At 47.9% G+C, this 19,592-nt stretch overlaps 1 protein-coding gene across 1 annotated transcript in view; it reads left to right on the top strand.

Moving 5' to 3' along the window:
* Positions 1-19,592, top strand: part of FBXL20 (F-box and leucine rich repeat protein 20) — a 45,261-nt gene that overhangs the window by 5,821 nt on the left and 19,848 nt on the right. Inside the window, exon 2 of the mRNA XM_058820480.1 lies at positions 15,757-15,818. Coding sequence (XP_058676463.1) covers positions 15,757-15,818 — 62 coding nt within the window. The remainder of the gene's footprint in view (positions 1-15,756; positions 15,819-19,592) is intronic.

The following is a 19,592-nucleotide window of genomic DNA, read 5'->3' on the forward strand; positions in this document are numbered from 1 at the left end:
ACCGTGGAATCTGATTTATATGGGAAGAGAAACTCCTGCTGACATAACCCAGGGAGCACCTGAGCTTGCACAGCTGAAACAGGTTTATTTTTTGATGCTATCTAACAACATGGCTCATAGATAATGAGAAAAACTGTAAAAAATAAAAATTTGGGAAAGGGAGATGTCCAAGCTGATGGATTTTCCTTATTCCTGTTCACTCCTCCACCCTCTTTTATTTTGAATTTTGCTGTCGTGCCACATCACACATAACACTTTTAAACCAGGGCTTCATTTGGGCAGGTGAATAATAAATAACAAACTGTTCATTTATTTGCTTCAAAGTGGTGCTTGGAACAATGAGATGGGGAGAGATGTAACCACAAGTTGTGTTTCACACCCCCATGTGCTGCTGCTGTAGAGGGAAGAGAGATTTGGGGAGATTTGGAGCAAAAATTGGTTGTGCAAAAGGGCCAGGGAGACTGGGGAGGGTCCAGCAAGAAAATGGCTTTTAACCTCAGCCTGTGTGACCCCAGAGACAGCTCTGGTGTCCCAAATTTTTATTCCTATTTTTGCCCCAAATAAGATTCACTTCTTCCTTCTCCCTCTGCCAGGAGTTGTGTGAATGGGTTGGATCACCCAGCTCTGGTGTCCCAATATTATTTTTATTTTTATTGCTATTTTTGCCCCAAATAGGATTCACTTCCTCCTCCCTCTGGCAGGGTCGGGTGACAATGGGAATGTTGGCCAAAGTGATTTTACAGAATCCCAGCACATTTTGGGTTGGAAGGGCCTTAAAACTCATCCAGCTCCACCCCCACCAGGGGTACAGGACTTTTTCCACGGTAAGGAAAAATGAGAGGGTTTTAAACTAAAAAAAGGAGAGATTTGGATATTGGGAGGAAATTCCTCCCTGGCACAGGTTCCCAGAGCAGCTGTGGCTGCCCCTGGCAGTGGACAGGGGACAGTGGGAGGTGTCCCTGCCATGGCAGGGGTGGCACTGGGTGACCTTCAAAGTTCCCCCAACCCAAACCATGCCAGGATTTCATGTCTGACCCCAGTGAGGATTTCCTGGCATGAACAGCCCAGGGTGACTTCACAGCAGCTCCTCCAGGGGACATTTTGGGGATCCCAGGTGGCCCTGGGGACAGGGGCTGTGCCTGTGCATGGCAGGAGAGGGACTCAGGGCTGGCCCATCCCATTTCTTTGGGACACCAGCACTAATTGGGGCCTGGCACACTGGGAGGTGTCCCTGCCATGGCAGGGGTGGCACTGGGTGACCTTTAAGCTCCCCCCAACCCAAACCATGCCAGGATTTCGTGTCTGACCCCAGTGAGGATTTCCTGGCATGAACAGCCCAGGGTGACTTCACAGCAGCTCCTCCAGGGGACATTTTGGGGATCCCAGGTGGCCCTGGGGACAGGGGCTGTGCAGGAGAGGGACTCAGGGCTGGCACATCCCATTTCTTTGGGACACCAGCACTAATTGGGGCCTGGCACACTGGGAGGTGTCCCTGCCATGGCAGGGGTGGCACTGGGTGACCTTTAAGCTCCCCCCAACCCAAACCATGCCAGGATTTCGTGTCTGACCCCAGTGAGGATTTCCTGCCTGATTCTAGGGTTAAACAGCCCAGGGTGACTTCACAGCAGCTCCTCCAAGGGACATTTTGGGTGTCCCAGGTGGCCCTGGGGACAGGGGCTGTGCAGGAGAGGGACTCAGGGCTGGCCCATCCCATTTCTTTGGGACACCATCATTAATTGGGGCCTGGCACACTGGGAGGTGTCCCTGCCATGGCAGGGGTGGCACTGGGTGACCTTTAAGCTCCCCCCAACCCAAACCATGCCAGGATTTCGTGTCTGACCCCAGTGAGGATTTCCTGGCATGAACAGCCCAGGGTGACTTCACAGCAGCTCCTCCAGGGGACATTTTGGGGATCCCAGGTGGCCCTGGGGACAGGGGCTGTGCAGGAGAGGGACTCAGGGCTGGCACATCCCATTTCTTTGGGACACCAGCACTAATTGGGGCCTGGCACACTGGGAGGTGTCCCTGCCATGGCAGGGGTGGCACTGGGTGACCTTTAAGCTCCCCCCAACCCAAACCATGCCAGGATTTCGTGTCTGACCCCAGTGAGGATTTCCTGCCTGATTCTAGGGTTAAACAGCCCAGGGTGACTTCACAGCAGCTCCTCCAAGGGACATTTTGGGGGTCCCAGGTGGCCCTGGGGACAGGGGCTGTGCAGGAGAGGGACTCAGGGCTGGCCCATCCCATTTCTTTGGGACACCAGCACTAATTGGGGCCTGGCACACTGGGAGGTGTCCCTGCCATGGCAGAGGTGACACTGGGTGACCTTTAAGCTCCCCCCAACCCAAACCATGCCAGGATTTCGTGTCTGACCCCAGTGAGGATTTCCTGGCATGAACAGCCCAGGGTGACTTCACAGCAGCTCCTACAGGGGACATTTTGGGGGTCCCAGGTGGCCCTGGGGACAGGGGCTGTGCAGGAGAGGGACTCAGGGCTGGCCCATCCCATTTCTTTGGGACACCATCATTAATTGGGGCCTGGCACACTGGGAGGTGTCCCTGCCATGGCAGAGGTGACACTGGGTGACCTTTAAGCTCCCCCCAACCCAAACCATGCCAGGATTTCGTGTCTGACCCCAGTGAGGATTTCCTGGCATGAACAGCCCAGGGTGACTTCACAGCAGCTCCTACAGGGGACATTTTGGGTGTCCCAGGTGGCCCTGGGGACAGGGGCTGTGCAGGAGAGGGACTCAGGGCTGGCACATCCCATTTCTTTGGGACACCAGCACTAATTGGGGCCTGGCACTCTGGGAGGTGTCCCTGCCATGCCATGGGTGACACTGGGTGACCTTTAAGCTCCCCCCAACCCAAACCATGCCAGGATTTCGTGTCTGACCCCAGTGAGGATTTCCTGCCTGATTCTAGGGTTAAACAGCCCAGGGTGACTTCACAGCAGCTCCTCCAAGGGACATTTTGGGGGTCCCAGGTGGCCCTGGGGACAGGGGCTGTGCAGGAAAGGGACTGAGGGCTGGCCCATCCCATTTCTTTGGGACACCAGCACTAATTGGGGTCTGGCACACTGCACTAATTACTGTTTTCGCTGCCTGGGAGCTTCCTTTGAGTCACAGCATTGGGAAAGTCAGGCCTGGCAGGGTTTGATCCTCCCTGATTGGGGTGAAACCTGGATGTGCTCAGCCCTGAGGAGGAGCCAGCACCCCTTTATTGGGGTTTGGGCATCCACAGTTCTCCTTTGGGACAAACTACCCTTCACACCTCAGCTCTGGTGGATTTTTTTTATTTAATTCACCATAATTCCCTTTATTTCCCAATATTTATGCCAATGATCCCAGCATCTTCTTACATAATAGCAGGATACAAAGGCAGCAGTGAAAAAAACACCTTATTACCAATAATAATCATAGTAATAATGACAATATTACCAGCAATAATAACAGAATTGCAGGTGTTGAGGAGGGGCAGAACTATAATTTATCAAAGCAGCTTATTTGAATTGTGCTGAGCCTCAGAGAGCTGGGTGAGTCTTGGGTTTAGGCTGAAAATTCTGAATCATGTCTCAGTTTTTGGATTTGATTTTTATTTTTTTAATCCATTCTAAGTGTATTTGTAGTAAATTGTTGCCCTGCTAAAATGAGCTCCTAAAAAAATAAAAATAAATGCTGGTAGTGGGTGTTTAATGGCCAGGGACCGTCCTGAGAAAGTCAGGAAGTTTTTGTCTTATTTATACTCTTCCTTTTTGGGTCTGGATGTTGTTCTTGTGGGCAGAGCTGTGAATTTAAAACCTTGGCAGGTGTGTGTGAGAAACCAGCACCATGAAAAAATCTTTTTCTATCAGAAATCAGTTCTGGGCCACCTCAGGTGTCACCTGTGGGCTTGGAGCAGCCTGGGCAGCAGGGACGGGGTTGGTGCTGCCCAACCTCTCCCTGGCTGTGTCTGGTGTTGGGGAGGGGTTTTCTCATTCAGCTGGTGAGGAATTAAAGCTGAATTAGAGCTGAATTAAAGCTGAATTAAAGCTGAATTAGAGCTGAATTAAAGCTGAATTAGAGCTGAATTAAAGCTGAATTAAAGTGAGAGCTGCTGCTGCTCCTGAGCTGCTCCAGGTCCTGCCAGGGCCGCCCGGGAGGAGCCGCTCGGATGCCGCCGGTGACCCTCGGGTAACTCAGGCTGGGATTGGGATTGGGATTGGGATTGGGATTTTAAAACCTTGGGAATTTAAAACTTTGGCAGGTGTGTGTGAGAAACCAGCATCGTTTTCTATCAGAAATCTGTTCTGGGCCACCTCAGGTGTCACCTGTGGCAGCAGGGACGGGGTTGGTGCTGCCCAACCTCTCCCTGCCTGTGTCTGGTGTTGGGGAGGGGTTTCCTCATTCAGCTGGTGAGGAATTAAAGCTGAATTAAAGCTGAATTAGAGCTGAATTAAAGCTGAATTAAAGTGAGAGCTGCTGCTGCTCCCTGAGCTGCTCCAGGTCCTGCCAGGGCCGCCCGGAGGAGCCGCTCGGATGCCGCCGGTGACCCTCGGGTAACTCAGGCTGGGATTGGGGCTGGAATTGGGATTGGGATTTTAAAACCTTGGGAATTTAAAACTTTGGCAGGTGTGTGTGAGAAACCAGCATCGTTTTCTATCAGAAATCTGTTCTAGGCCACCTCAGGTGTCACCTGTGGCAGCAGGGACGGGGTTGGTGCTGCCCAACCTCTCCCTGGCTGTGTCTGGTGTTGGGGAGGGGTTTCCTCATTCAGCTGGTGAGGAATTAAATCTGAATTAAAGCTGAATTAAAGCTGAATTAGAGCTGAATTAAAGCTGAATTAAAGCTGAATTAAAGCTGATTAAGTGAGAGCTGCTGCTGCTCCCTGAGCTGCTCCAGGTCCTGCCAGGGCCACCCAGGAGGAGCCGCTCGGATGCCGCCGGTGACCCTCGGGTAACTCAGGCTGGGATTGGGGCTGGAATTGGGATTGAAATTGGGGTTTCAGCTGGGCACAGCGAGGGGTCAGGGCTGTTTTTGGGAGAACTGTCTGGCAGCCAGGACTGGGGGAGGAGAACAAAACAGGTGAATAAAAGAGGCTGAATGTACCTGGCAGCAGGTTCTGGAGGGGAACCCTTTCAGTGGGATATGGACACGTGGGAGTTGTGTTTCACACCCTCACTGTGCTGCTGCTGTGGCCTGAGCAGAGGGAACAGGGATTTGGGGAGATTTGGAAGCAAAAATCAGTTGGGGCTTGGCCCAGGCCACCAGGAAAATGGGTTTTGGCCTCAGCCTGTGTGACCCCAGAGACAGCGCTGCTGTCCCAAAGTTTTATTGCTGTTTTTGCCCCAAATTCACTTCTTCTTGCTCTCTCTGCCAGGAGCTGTGTGAATGGGTTGTGTGACAGTGTTGGCCCTGGCAAGGTGCTTTTACAGAATCCCAGCATATTTTGGGTTGGGGTTTTGGTGTCTCACCTGTGCCTGTGGAGTTTTCCCTTCTGGAGGCAGCAGCACAACCTTGTCCCTTTGCCCATCCAGCCCTGAGGGATTTCCCTGAGGGGTGTGCAGCAGGAAAAGCTTCATCCTGGGCCCCATTCCTGTAGGGTTTAATCTGGATCATTGCTGCTTCAAAACACCTCAAAAAATGCTCTTTATTTAATGTATCCCAAATGCAGCCTGGGCTCAGGCAGCTCCTCCATCCCAGCAGCAATTTCAGCTTTCCCAAGCAAGCAGCCCATCCAGCCCCCTGCCTGTCCAGCTATTTTTAGGAATATTAAGCCTGTAATAAGCCCTTTGGGCTGGCCTCTATTTCTGTTTGTCCTGCTTAGTCAGGATTTGGCCTGACAGAGCTCTGGTTGGGAGCCAGAGGGGCAGGAGGGCAGCACCCACATTCCCATCCTGCTCCTGCTCCTGCTCCTGCTCCTGCTCCTGCTCCTGCTCCTGCTCCTTTCAGAGCATCCCCACAGCCACTCTGACAGCCTGGCCTCACCCAGCAGCCAGCCATTCCCTTGGAGACTTCGTGCAGATTAAACTGGATGGGTTTTTAAATGAAATTCCCTGTGTAAGTACAGGCTGGAGGGAAAATTCCCTGCTCAGAGCTGCTTGTTGGATGTAAACAACTTCATTCTTTGCATGGAGCCCTTGCATTTCTGTGTCACTTCATTGGGACTTATCTCTGCAGTGCAATATTTGCTTTGCCTCCAGGAAGGCAGCTCAGTTTTTTAGGTTGGGGCAGGTGGGGGATCGAGCACTGATGGCAGAAATGAAGCATTACATCCACAGCCTGAATATTTTGGATTTACAGCCCACCCAGTCTGGATCAAGACACTTTGGAGATGAAACTTCCAAGCTCCAAAAGTCTTTTCTGTTCTGAAAGCTCTGGGTGAATTTTTGGAGTTTAAACTCCAAAAGTCTTTTCTGTTCTGAAAGCTCTGGGTGAATTATTGGAGTTTAAACTCCAAACCAGCTTTCTGTTCTAAAAGCTCTGGGTGAATTTTTGGAGTTTAAACTCCAAAAGTCTTTTCTGTTCTGAAAGCTCAGGTTGAATTTTTGGATTTTAAACTCCATAAGTCTTTTCTGTTCTGAGAGCTCTGTGTGAATTTTTGGAGTTTAAACTCCAAACCAGTTTTCTGTTCTGGAAGCTCTGGGTGAATTTTTGTATTTTAAACTCCAAAAGTCTTTTCTGTTCTAAAAGCTCTGGGTGAATTTTTGGAGTTTAAACTCCAAACCAGCTTTCTGTTCTGAAAGCTCTGGGTGAATTTTTGGATTTTAAACTCCATAAGTCTTTTTTGTTCTGAAAGCTCTGTGTGAATTTTTGGATTTTAAACTCCAAACCAGCTTTCTGTTCTAAAAGCTCTGGGTGAATTTTTGGATTTTAAACTCCAAAAGTCTTTTCTGTTCTAAAAGCTCTGTGTGAATTTTTGGAGTTTAAACTCCAAACCAGCATTCTGTTCTGAAAGCTCTGGGTGAATTTTTGGAGTTTAAACTCCAAACCAGCTTTCTGTTCTAAAAGCTCTGTGTGAATTTTTGGATTTTAAACTCCATAAGTCTTTTCTGTTCTGAAAGCTCTGTGTGAATTTTTGGAGTTTAAACTCCAAAAGTCTTTTCTGTTCTGAAAGCTCTGTGTGAATTTTTGGAGTTTAAACTCTGCCTCCGAGATGCACTGGGAGGTTTCTCCAGCTGTAAGGCTGCTGGCTGCCAGCCCAAATCCCAGGATTTTCTGGTAGAATTTGTACCAATTTTATCTGTCATGCTCCACGTGGAGATGAACAATCCCAGCACAGTCACTGACACGAGGCAAGAGTCACAGCAAAGCTCACCCAGTGAAAACAGCTGAGCAGGAAGCACAAAACAACAGGAAAAATGTGGAATTCGCTTCAGAAAAGCTCAGTGAAGCTCTTGTCCTGGGAATGGAGCTGATGTCTCTCATGTCTCTGTTGTTTGAATTTTCTCCCCAGATGAGCAGAACTCGAGGCAAGGTGTCAGTCCATGTTGAACACGTTTGTAAGGAGTTGTCTCAAAGCTTCACTGAGCTTTTCTGAAGCGAATTCCACATTTTTCCTGTTGTTTTGTGCTTCCTGCTCAGCTGTTTTCACTGGGTGAGCTTTGCTGTGACTCTTGCCTCGTGTCAGTGACTGTGCTGGGATTGTTCATCTCCACGTGGAGCATGACAGATAAAATTGGTACAAATTCTACCAGAAAATCCTGGAATTTGGGCTGGCAGCCAGCAGCCTTACAGCTGGAGAAACCTCCCAGTGCATCTCAGAGGCAGAGTTTAAACTCCAAAAATTCACCCAGAGCTTTCAGAACAGAAAAGACTTATGGAGTTTAAACTCTGAAAATTCACCCAGAGCTTTTAGAACAGAAAAGACTTTTGGAGTTTAAACTCTGAAAATTCACCCAGAGCTTTTAGAACAGAAAAGACTTATGGAGTTTAAACTCCAAAAATTCACCCAGAGCTTTCAGAACAGAAAAGACTTTTGGAGTTTAAACTCTGAAAATTCACCCAGAGCTTTTAGAACAGAAAAGACTTATGGAGTTTAAACTCCAAAAATTCACCCAGAGCTTTCAGAACAGAAAAGACTTTTGGAGTTTAAACTCTGAAAATTCACCCAGAGTTTCAGAACAGAAAAGACTTTTGGAGTTTAAACTCCAAAAATTCACCCAGAGCTTTCACAACAGAAAGCTGGTTTGGAGTTTAAACTCCAAAATTTCACCCAGAGCTTTCAGAACAGAGAAGACTTTTGGAGCTTGGAAGTTTCATCTCCAAAGTGTCTTGATCCAGACTGGGTGGGCTGTAAATCCAAAATATTCAGGCTGTGGATGTAATGCTTCATTTCTGCCATCAGTGCTCGATCCCCCACCTGTCCCAACCTAAAACTCATTTCCAGAGCACATTATTTGCTCTCTAATAATTAATAATTGCAGCCTGTTTTCTGCCTGGGTTTGAATTGCTTCATTCCCTGTGCTTGTGTGCAGTTGTGGAGGGTCTGGCCAGCATTTCCTGGTGGATCAGAGCTCCCAGAACCCTGGAATATCCTGAATTAGAGGGGCCCATGAGGGCAGCGAGCTCCAGGCCCCACAGCAGCTTCATCCTCATCATCACCCACAAATTTGTCACCTCACACAGTTTCTATCCCCAAAATAAACAAGTTAGAGCCGTTAAAAATCAAAATATTTACTAATATTGGTTTTAAATTCTGCATTGATTCCTTGGCATTAGCTTTGAGACATGACAGCATTTTATTGCTTGTGTTTTGGGGAATATTTTTTGCTTTTATTTCCTCTTGGTGGGTTTTGTATAGAAATGGGTGTCACCTTGTCCCTTGGTGTCCTTCCCCTCTCTGTGGTGCCCTTGGTGCTGTGTTGGTGCTTCCCAGGCTCTCCAGAGGTTCCACATCTGGGTGGATAATTCTGGTTTTTTTCCCTGAATATCAGGGTGGATAATTCTGGTTCTTTTCCCCTGAACATCCAGGTGGATAATTCTGGTTCTTTTCCCTGAACATCCAGGTGGATAATTCTGGTTCTTTTCCCCTGAACATCCAGGTGGATAATTCTGGTTCTTTTCCCTGAACATCCAGGTGGATAATTCTGGTTCTTTTCCCCTGAACATCCAGGTGGATAATTCTGGTTCTTTTCCCTGAATATCAGGGTGGATAATTCTGGTTCTTTTCCCCTGAATATCCAGGTGGATAATTCTGGTTCTTTTCCCTGAATATCAAGGTGGATAATTCTGGTTCTTTTCCCTGGAATGAACATCCAGGTGGATAATTCTGGTTCTTTTTCCTGGAGTGAACATCCAGGTGGATAATTCTGGTTCTTTTCCCTGAATATCAAGGTGGATAATTCTGGTTCTTTTCCCCTGAATATCCAGGTGGATAATTCTGGTTCTTTTCCCTGAATATCAAGGTGGATAATTCTGGTTCTTTTTCCTGGAGTGAACATCCAGGTGGATAATTCTGGTTCTTTTCCCCTGAATATCAGGGTGGATAATTCTGGTTCTTTTCCCTGAATATCAAGGTGGATAATTCTGGTTCTTTTCCCTGAACATCCAGGTGGATAATTCTGGTTCTTTTCCCTGAATATCAAGGTGGATAATTCTGGTTCTTTTCCCTGGAATGAACATCCAGGTGGATAATTCTGGTTCTTTTCCCTGGAATGAACATCCAGGTGGATAATTCTGGTTCTTTTCCCTGGATATCAAGGTGGATAATTCTGGTTCTTTTTCCTTGGAGTGAACATCAGAGTGGATAATTCTGGTTCTTTTCCCTGAACATCCAGGTGGATAATTCTGGTTCTTTTCCCTGAACATCCAGGTGGATAATTCTGTCTCTTGCTGACCCAGGTGCCTCCTGTAACCCTGCAGCCACTAATTCCCTAAAGCTCTGAATTATCTTCATCCCTTTTTCTCCACTGAGCTTTGAATTTTGTGCTTTCAGGTGTTTGGGGTCAGAGTGGGCATCAGGAGGAGTTTTTAAAGGAAATGAACAGTTTCAAGTTGTGCTGAGTGCGAGCTCTGCCTTGTGGTCGCTTTTGCCCCATCTGTTTTCATAAATTTCCTTAATTCCATAGAATTTCAGCCTGGTTTGGGTTTGGGTTGGACCTTAAATCCCCTCCCACTGTCCCAGGGGGCTCCAAACCCTTCCAGCCTGGCCTTGGACACTGCCAGAGCTCCAGGGACAGCCCCAGCTGCTCTGGGAATTCCATCCCAGCCTCTCCCCACCCTCACAGGGAGGAATTTCTTCCCAAAATCCCCTGTGGCTTCACACTGCTGCTCCTTGGTGGAGGATTCTGTGTTTGGAACAGAACTGTAAATTTACACACAAGAAAAATGTGATTTTTTTAATGTCATTTCGATCATTTCTTCTTTTGGACAACACCAAAGAGATGTTAGAAGAAGAAAATTTTAAGCATTTCGTTTTTATCCCTTGAAGCATTTTGAAAGCCCGGCAGTCTAGAATAGCCACTGACATTTTTTCAGAGCTTTATTTTTGTATGGACTTGCCAGAAGGTCCCCATGGCCGTGGTATATTTAGCTGTACGTGCTGCCATGACTTAGCAAAATCCCAATTCCAGCCTGATTTCTGCTTTTTTCACTCAGGCTTTGAAGGAATTCTGGAGAAAACAGGTCTGGAGATGCATCCAGAGTTCCAGGGATGGGAATTCCATGCTGAGGTTCTCCCCTGGAGCCCATCCTGCCTGGGGCCCATCAGGGTTTAAGTCCAAGGACTATTTTTAGTGAGCCAAAAAACAAACATTCCTTTAGATTAGTGCTGGTCAAAGGGAAACTCCTGCAGAAAGCTCTGGGGATGGGATTTGTGCTGGGGCTGAGGGCTTTGATAGGCACAGGAGGTTCCTGGCTGCTTCTGCATCTCTGGTTTAACCCTCCCTGCCCTTGTGCTGTTCTGGTTCCTTTCTGGAATTCTGATTGTTCCTGGTTCCTTTATTTGATTTGGTCTGATTGTTCTGGTTCCTTTCTGGAAGTCTGATTGCTCTTTTAATTTTTCTGATCCTTTTTTTTGGGGAGGAGAGTCCTGATTTAAGGTCTGGGCAGTGCTGGGAAAGGCAAAGTCCTGCAGAAAGCTCTGGGGATGGGATTTGTGCTGAAGCTGAGGTAAGATTTTCCTGCTGAGGGCTTTGATAGGCACAGGAGGTTCCTGGCTGCTTCTGAATCTCTGGTTTAACCCTCCCTGCCCTTGTGCTGTTCTGGTTCCTTTCTGGAGGTCTGATTGCTCCTGGTTCTTTTATTTTATTTGGTCTGATTGTTCTGGTTCCTTACTGGAGTTCTGATTGTTCCTGGTTCCTTTATTTGATTTGGTCTGATTGTTCTGGTCCCTTTCTGGAGGTCTGATTGTTCTGGTTCCTTTCTGGAATTCTGATTGCTCCTGGTTCCTTTGTTTGATTTGGTCTGATTGTTCTGGTTCCTTTCTGGAATTCTGATTGCTCCTGGTTCCTTTGTTTGATTTGGTCTCATTGTTCTGGTTCCTTTCTGGAGGTCTGATTGCTCCTTTAATTTTTCTGATCCTTTTTTTTTTGGGGAGGAGAGTCCTGATTCAAGGTCTGGGCAGTGCTGGGAAAGGCAAAGTCCTGCAGAAAGTTCTGGGGATGGGATTTGTGCTGAAGCTGAGGTGAGATTTTCCTGCTGAGGGCTTTGATAGGCACAGGAGGTTCCTGGCTGCTTCTGCATCTCTGGTTTAACCCTCCCTGCCCTTGTGCTGTTCTGGTTCCTTTCTGGAATTCTGATTGCTCCTGGTTCTTTTATTTAATTTGGTCTGATTGTTCTGGTTCCTTTCTGGAATTCTGATTGCTCCTGGTTTTTTTATTTAATTTGGTCTGATTGTTCTGGTTCCTTTCTGGAGGTCTGACTGCTCCTGGTTCCTTTGTTTGATTTGGTCTGATTGTTCTGGTTCCCTTCTGGAAGTCTCTTCTTGCTCTCTGATTGCTCCTTTAACTTCTCTGATCCTTTTTTTGGGAGGAGAGTCCTGATTCAAGGTCTGGGCAGTGCTGGGAAAGGCAAACTCCTGCAGAAAGCTCTGGGGATGGGATTTGTGCTGGGGCTGAGGGCTTTGATAGGCACAGGAGGTTCCTGGCTGCTTCTGAATCTCTGGTTTAACCCTCCCTGCCCTTGTGCTGTTCTCATTCCTTTCTGGAATTCTGATTGCTCCTGGTTCTTTTATTTAATTTGGTCTGATTGTTCTGGTTCCTTTCTGGAATTCTGATTGCTCCTGGTTCCTTTGTTTGATTTGGTCTCATTGTTCTGGTTCCTTTCTGGAATTCTGATTGCTCCTGGTTCTTTTATTTAATTTGGTCTGATTGTTCTGGTTCCTTTCTGGAGGTCTGTTCTTGCTCTCTGATTGCTCCTTTAATTTCTCTGATCCTTTTTTTTTTTTGGATCGGAGAATTTGATTGAATTCTCCTGATTCAAGGTCTGGGAAAAGGCTTTGGGTCTGGAACTGTGGGAAAAGGAATCACATCTCTTTTTTCCCCATAAATCATTCCTCTGTATTCCTCCTCCATCATTTCCTCCATCTCCTAATCAATCAATTAATCACTTTAATTAGCTGGTGCTGTCCCAAATGTGCGGGTGCTGCTCTCCCAGCCTTGGGAATGTCTGTCCCCACCCAGAGTCACCTGGAGATGGGAGGGGACAGCCCTGGGAGAGCTGGGAATGGCAAAAGCTCAGTTTAATTAGCAGCTAATTGGGCTGAGAGCTGCCAGGGGCTGCTTTCTGCTCAGGATTTGTGATATTCCTGCTGGGAAGTGATTAAAGGGTCTGGGGGGTCATTTTGGGGTGGGAGTTTGAGAGTTGCCACCTCAGCACCCTGCTCTGGTGTCTGGGATAATTCAGAAGGAAACTGGGATTTGGGAGCACAGCCTGTGACTCTGAAATCCTTGGTGTTCCTCAATCCCCAGATTTCCATCAGCAAACGGAGCATTCAAAGGGACATTCAGTGGCAGCACATTGGATTTTCTCTCTGGATTTCATGTTAAGTTGTGGTGGGATTGGATTCATGCTCAGGGACAGGATATTTGGGATATCATGGATCCATGCTCAGGTACAGGATATTTGGGATTGGATCCATGCTCAGATACAGGATATTTGGGGTTTGATGGATCCATGCTGAGGTACAGGATATTTGGGATGGGGTTGGATCCATGCTCAGATACAGGATATTTGGGATATCATGGATCCATGCTCAGATACAGAATATTTGGGGTTTGATGGATCCATGCTCAGGTACAGGATATTTGGGATAGCATGGATTCATGCTCAGGGACAGAATATTTGGGATGGGATTGGATCCATGCTCAGGTACAGGATATTTGGATTTTGATGGATCCATGCTCAGGGACAGGATATTTGGGATATTATGAGGTTGGATTCATGCTCAGATACAGGATATTTGGGATATCATGGATCCATGCTCAGATACAGAATATTTGGGGTTTGATGGATCCATGCTCAGGTACAGGATATTTGGGATATCATGGATCCATGCTCAGGGACAGGATATTTGGGGTGTGATTGGATCCATGCTCAGGTACAGGATATTTGGGATATTATGGGATTGGATCCATGCTCAGGTACAGGACATTTGGGATATCATGGATCCATGGATCCATGCTCAGATACAGGACATTTGGGATGTGATGGATCCATGCTCAGGGACAGGATATTTGGGATATCATGGATCCATGCTCAGGGACAGGATATTTGGGATGGGATTTGATCCATGCTCAGGTACAGGATATTTGGGATTGGATCCATGCTCAGGGACAGGATATTTGGGGTTTGATGGATCCATGCTTAGGTACAGGACATTTGGGATATTTGGGATTGGATCCATGCTCAGGTACAGGATATTTGGGATATTATGGGGTTGGATCCATGCTGAGGGACAGGATATTTGGGGTGTGATTGGATTGGATCCATGCTCAGGGACAGGACATTTGGGATATCATGGATCCATGCTCAGGTACAGGATATTTGGGATATTATGAGGTTGGATCCATGCTCAGGTACAGGATATTTGGGATTGGATCCATGCTCAGGGACAGGATATTTGGATTTTGATGGATCCATGCTCAAGTACAGGATATTTGGGATATCATGGATCCATGCTCAGGTACAGGATATTTGAGATGGGATTGGATCCATGCTCAGGTACAGGACATTTGGGGAGTGATGGGGTTGGATCCATGCTCAGATACAGGATATTTAGGATTGGATCCATGCTCAGGTACAGGATATTTAGGATTGGATCCATGCTCAGGTACAGGACATTTGGGATGGGACTGGATCCTTGCTCAGGGACAGGATATTTGGGATGGGGTTGGATCCATGCTGAGGGACAGGATATTTGGGATATTATGGGGTTGGATCCATGCTCAGGTACAGGATATTTGGGATGAGATGGATTCATACTCAAGGACAGGATATTTGGGATGTGGTGGGGTTGGATCCATGCTCAGGTACAGGATATTTGGGGTGTGATGGATCCTTTCTCAGGTACAGGATATTTGGGATATTATGGGGTTGGATCCATGCTCAGGGACAGGATATTTGGGATATTATGGGATTGGATCCATGCTCAGGGACAGGATATTTGGGATATTATGGGATTGGATCCATGCTCAGGGACAGGATATTTGGGATATCATGGATCCATGCTCAGGGACAGGATATTTGGGATGGGATTTGATCCATGCTCAGGGACAGGATATTTGGGATATCATGGATCCACGCTCAGATACAGGATATTTGGGATATCATGGATTCATGCTCAGGTACAGGACATTTGGGATATTATGGGATTGGATCCATGCTCAGGTACAGGATATTTGGGATATCATGGATCCATGCTCAGATACAGGATATTTGGGATGGGATTTGATCCATGCTCAGGTACAGGACATTTGGGATATTATGGGATTGGATCCATGCTCAGGTACAGGATATTTGGGATATCATGGATCCATGCTCAGGGACAGGATATTTGGGAGGTGCTGGATTTTCCCCATGGCAAGACAATACTAAATCTGGCAAGACCATACCAAATCTTAGAGCTGTTTTTATTTCTATTTTTCATGTGAGCCTTTTCTCCCTGTTTGCCTTGGGACTCCTTGGTGCACCAGGTGTTGTCCCTGGATTTGGGGGGATCCCAGACCCAGCTCTGCCCTCATTGCTTGGCACAGCACTGAGCTTTCCCAGCATTATCCCTCCTCCCTGTGCAGCACCAAACATCTCAACTCCCTTTAATCCATTCTTGGTGGTTTAAAAATCAGCCCTGTTTGTCCCAGAGCTCCTGAGGGCTGGGAGAACATTCTGGGGCACCTTTTCCATCACAGAAACCAACCCTGCTGCACCTTCCAGCTCTGTTTGGTGAATATTTGGGCTTCTGGATCTTTCTGCCTCTCCTTGGCCAGATGTTTGGTCTGTGAAACCTCCCAGTTTTGATGTGTGCTGAGGGAGCCTCTCCAGTCAGTGCCAGCTCACAAGCACATCCTGATTATCATTTACTTCCCTGCAGCAGCTGCAAATCTCAGTTTCTATTTCATCTCTCAATTTACAGACCATCCTCGCACCGTGCTCTAAAATATTTTGATTTTCTGTGATGCAGAAACTGGAAAGCTGCAGCACAAAGTTTATCAGCTAGGAATTTCCTGGGATATCTGGAAACATCCTCATGAACCAACCACTTTTTCCCTGAGGTAAATCAGGGTTTGTTGCCTTGATTTGGGGCTAAATTTTGCCTTTTTTTTTTTTTTTTGTGTTTGCAGATGTTCTCAAACAACGATGAAGCTGCAATCAACAAGAAACTGCCCAAAGAGCTGCTGCTTCGGTGAGTCCTCCCTGGACACCGGTGGGTTGGTATTTCCATCCAGGATTTTGCTGCTCTGCTCCCAAATCATGAGTTTGGATCAGGTCACTCCCAAAGCCAGAGCCAAACAGAGGCAGGTCAAAGGTCTGTGTCAGCAGTTTGGGCTAAATCTGGGAATTCTGGGTCCTTCTCTTGTCCTGATGGGAGGGAAAATTCCCAAATTAAACCCCTGGGGAGTGGTGGGGGGGAAAGGGTGAAAAGATCCAGGGAAGGTGGGAAAGGATGGAGGGAAAAATCTGGAGGATGGAGGGAAGGTGGGAAAGGATTTTGGGAAAAGGTGGGAAAGGATCCAGGGTAAATCCTGGAGGATGGAGGAAAAGGATTTTGGGAAAGGGTGGGAAAAGATTCAGGGTAAATCCTGGAGGATGGAGGAAAAGTGGGAAAGGATTTTGGGAAAAGATTGGAAAGGATCCAGGGAATGTGGGAAAGGATGGATGGAAAAATCTGGAGGATGAAGGGAAAGTGGGAAGGGATTTTGGGAAAAGGTGGGAAAGGATTCAGGGTAAATCCTGGAGGATGGAGGAAAAGTGGGAAGGGATTTTGGGAAAAGGTGGGAAAGGATTCAGGGTAAATCCTGGAGGGTGGAGGGAAAGCAGGAGGAAATTTAAGGAAGTTGGTTGGAAGAGGATGTGGGAAAAACAGGAAAGGGTTTTGGGAAAGTGGGAAAAGATCCAGGGAATGTGGGAAAGGATGGAGGGAAAAATCTGGAGGATGGAGGGAAGGTTGGAAAGGATTTTGGGAAAAGGTGGGAAAAGATTCAGGGTAAATCCTGGAGGATGGAGGGAAAGCAGGAGGAAATTTAGGGAAGTTGGAAGAGGATGTGGGAAAAACAGGAAAGGTTTTGGGAAAGTGGGAAAAGGTCCAGGGAAGGTGGGAAAGGATGGAGGGAAAAATCTGGAGGATGGAGGGAAGGTGGGAAAGGATTTTGGGAAAAGATTGGAAAGGATCCAGGGAATGTGGGAAAGGATGGATGGAAAAATCTGGAGGATGGAGGGAAGGTGGGAAGGGATTTTGGGAAAAGGTGAGAAAAGATCCAAGCTAAATCCTGGAGGATGGAGGGAAAGCAGGAGAAAATTTAAGGAAGTTGGGAGGGGATGTGGAAAAAGTGGGAAAAGATCCAGGGAATGTGGGAAAAGCTTTAGGGAAATGGGAGAGGATGGTAAAAGGTGGGAATGATGGAGGGAAAGGGTTGGAAGAGGCAAGAAAAATGGGGAAAGGGTTTTGGGAAAGTGGGAAAAAATCCAGGAAATTCCAAGAGCTTTCCCCCATTCCTGAGAAAATTCAGTTGTGGGGTTTTCAATGCTGGGTTGATTTGCTTGGTTGTCTGTTTGGTGAATGGAGGAGTGAGGGATCCTCTCATAAATGCTCCTGGTGGGGATGGGCTGATGTGGAGAACAGGATTCTGCTTCTCTGAGGGCTTCAGTTGAAAATAAAAGTGAATCCCTCTGTTCCAGTTCCACTCAAGTGGAATTTGCCCTGTCCCTTGTCAACAGGAGCCACATGTTCAGCTCCTGGCAGGGTGGCAAACACCAAATAGATCAGACTTGGTGGGATTTTAGGGTTTGAAAATCCTTTAAGGTCTCTGTGGATGATTCTGCCCTGTAGGAAGCAGGAGGGGAGTGTGGGGTGATTGTCCCTCATTTTGGGCTCTGGAAGCAGAGCTGAGTTTCAGTGCTTTGAGCTCAGGTGTTGGGCTGGAAATGGGGAAAGCAGAGGCAGGAGAAGTTTGAATTATTAACAACAACAACATTTCTTACACTGCAAGAAGCTGGTTCTGTCAACACTCAGTGACAGTGAAGTGTGTGGGGAGGGGAGTGTGACCCAGGGAAATGCTGCTGGCTCACTTCTGCAATGAAAGGAGCAGGGAGAAGGGATGACTCTTTAATTTTCACTGCTTCACTTGGAAGGGCATTTCCCACCTGGTTCCATTGGCATTTCCCACCCAATCCCATTGGCATTTCCCATCTGATCCCCATGGGCATTTCCCACCTGGTCCCATGGGCATTTCCCACCCGATCCCATGGGCATTTCCCACCTAATCCCCTTGGCATTTCCCACCTGGTTCCATGGGCATTTCCCACCTGATCCTGTGGGCATTTCCCACCTGGTTCCATGGGCATTTCCCACCCGATCCCATGGGCATTTCCCACCCGATCCCATGGGCATTTCCCACCTGGTTCCATGGGCATTTTCCACCTGATCCTGTGGGCATTTCCCACCTGGTTCCATTGGCATTTCCCACCAGATTCCATTGGGCATTTCCCACCCAATCCCATTGGCATTTCCCACCCGATCCCATTGGCATTTCCCACCTGGTTCCATTGGCATTTCCAACCTGGTTCCATTGGCATTTCTCACATGATCCCTTGGGCATTTCCCACCTGGTTCCATTGGCATTTCCAACCTGGTTCCATTGGCATTTCTCACATGATCCCTTGGGCATTTCCCACCTGGTTCCATGGGCATTTCCCATCTGATCCCCATGGGCATTTCCCACCTGGTTCCATGGGCATTTCCCACCCGATCCCATGGGCATTTCCCATCTGGTTCCATGGACATTTCCCATCCAATCCCATTGGCATTTCCCATCCAATCCCATTGGCATTTCCCACCTGGTTCCATTGGCATTTCCAACCTGGTTCCATTGGCATTTCTCACATGATCCCTTGGGCATTTCCCACCTGGTTCCATGGGCATTTCCCATCTGATCCCCATGGGCATTTCCCACCTGGTTCCATGGGCATTTCCAACCTGGTTCCATTGGCATTTCCCACCTGATCCCATGGGCATTTCCCACCCGATCCTGTGGGCATTTCCCACCCGATCCCATTGGCATTTCCCACCTGATCCTGTGGGCATTTCCCACCTGGTTCCATGGGCATTTCCCACCCGATCCCATGGGCATTTCCCACCTGATCCCATGGGCATTTCCCACCCGATCCCATGGGCATTTCCCATCTGGTTCCATGGACATTTCCCATCCAATCCCATTGGCATTTCCCACCTGGTTCCATTGGCATTTCCAACCTGGTTCCATTGGCATTTCCCACCCGATCCCATGGGCATTTCCCACCTGGTTCCATTGGCATTTCCAACCTGGTTCCATGGGCATTTCCCACCTGATCCCATGGGCATTTCCAACCTGGTTCCATGGGCATTTCCCACCTGGTTCCATGGGCATTTCCCACCCGATCCCATGGGCATTTCCAACCTGGTTCCATGGGCATTTCCCACCCGATCCCATGGGCATTTCCAACCTGGTTCCATGGGCATTTCCCACCCGATCCCATGGGCATTTCCCACCTGGTTCCATGGGCATTTCCCACCCGATCCTGTGGGCATTTCCCACCCGATCCTGTGGGCATTTCCCACCCGATCCCACTGTGTCCTGGAAATGTCTGTGCCTGTTGTGTCCTGCTGTCCCTGGTCATCCCAACCTGCTGGAGAGCAGGGAATTGTTCAGGATGTGGTGGAACCAAGGGGAAATCAGGAGTTGATAAATGTTTAAAGCTCATAAGTGATGGTTTGGAGAGCTGCAATTCACTGTTAGCATACTGTGCTAATTAATTACTGTGCATTGACAGTGCAGCCTTTGAAAGAGAAGCTTGGATGGGTTTTGTGCAGGGATCTCCTGTAAATGGGTGGCACTGTGTGCAGGACAAAGGCTGGTGTGTTTGGGCACTGCTCTGAAGTGCTGTCCCTGCTCTGGCCACTCTCAGCCAGCCTCAGGGTCCC

Source organism: Ammospiza caudacuta, chromosome 27, assembly GCF_027887145.1.
Source record: "Ammospiza caudacuta isolate bAmmCau1 chromosome 27, bAmmCau1.pri, whole genome shotgun sequence".
NCBI classification, from domain to species: domain Eukaryota; kingdom Metazoa; phylum Chordata; class Aves; order Passeriformes; family Passerellidae; genus Ammospiza; species Ammospiza caudacuta.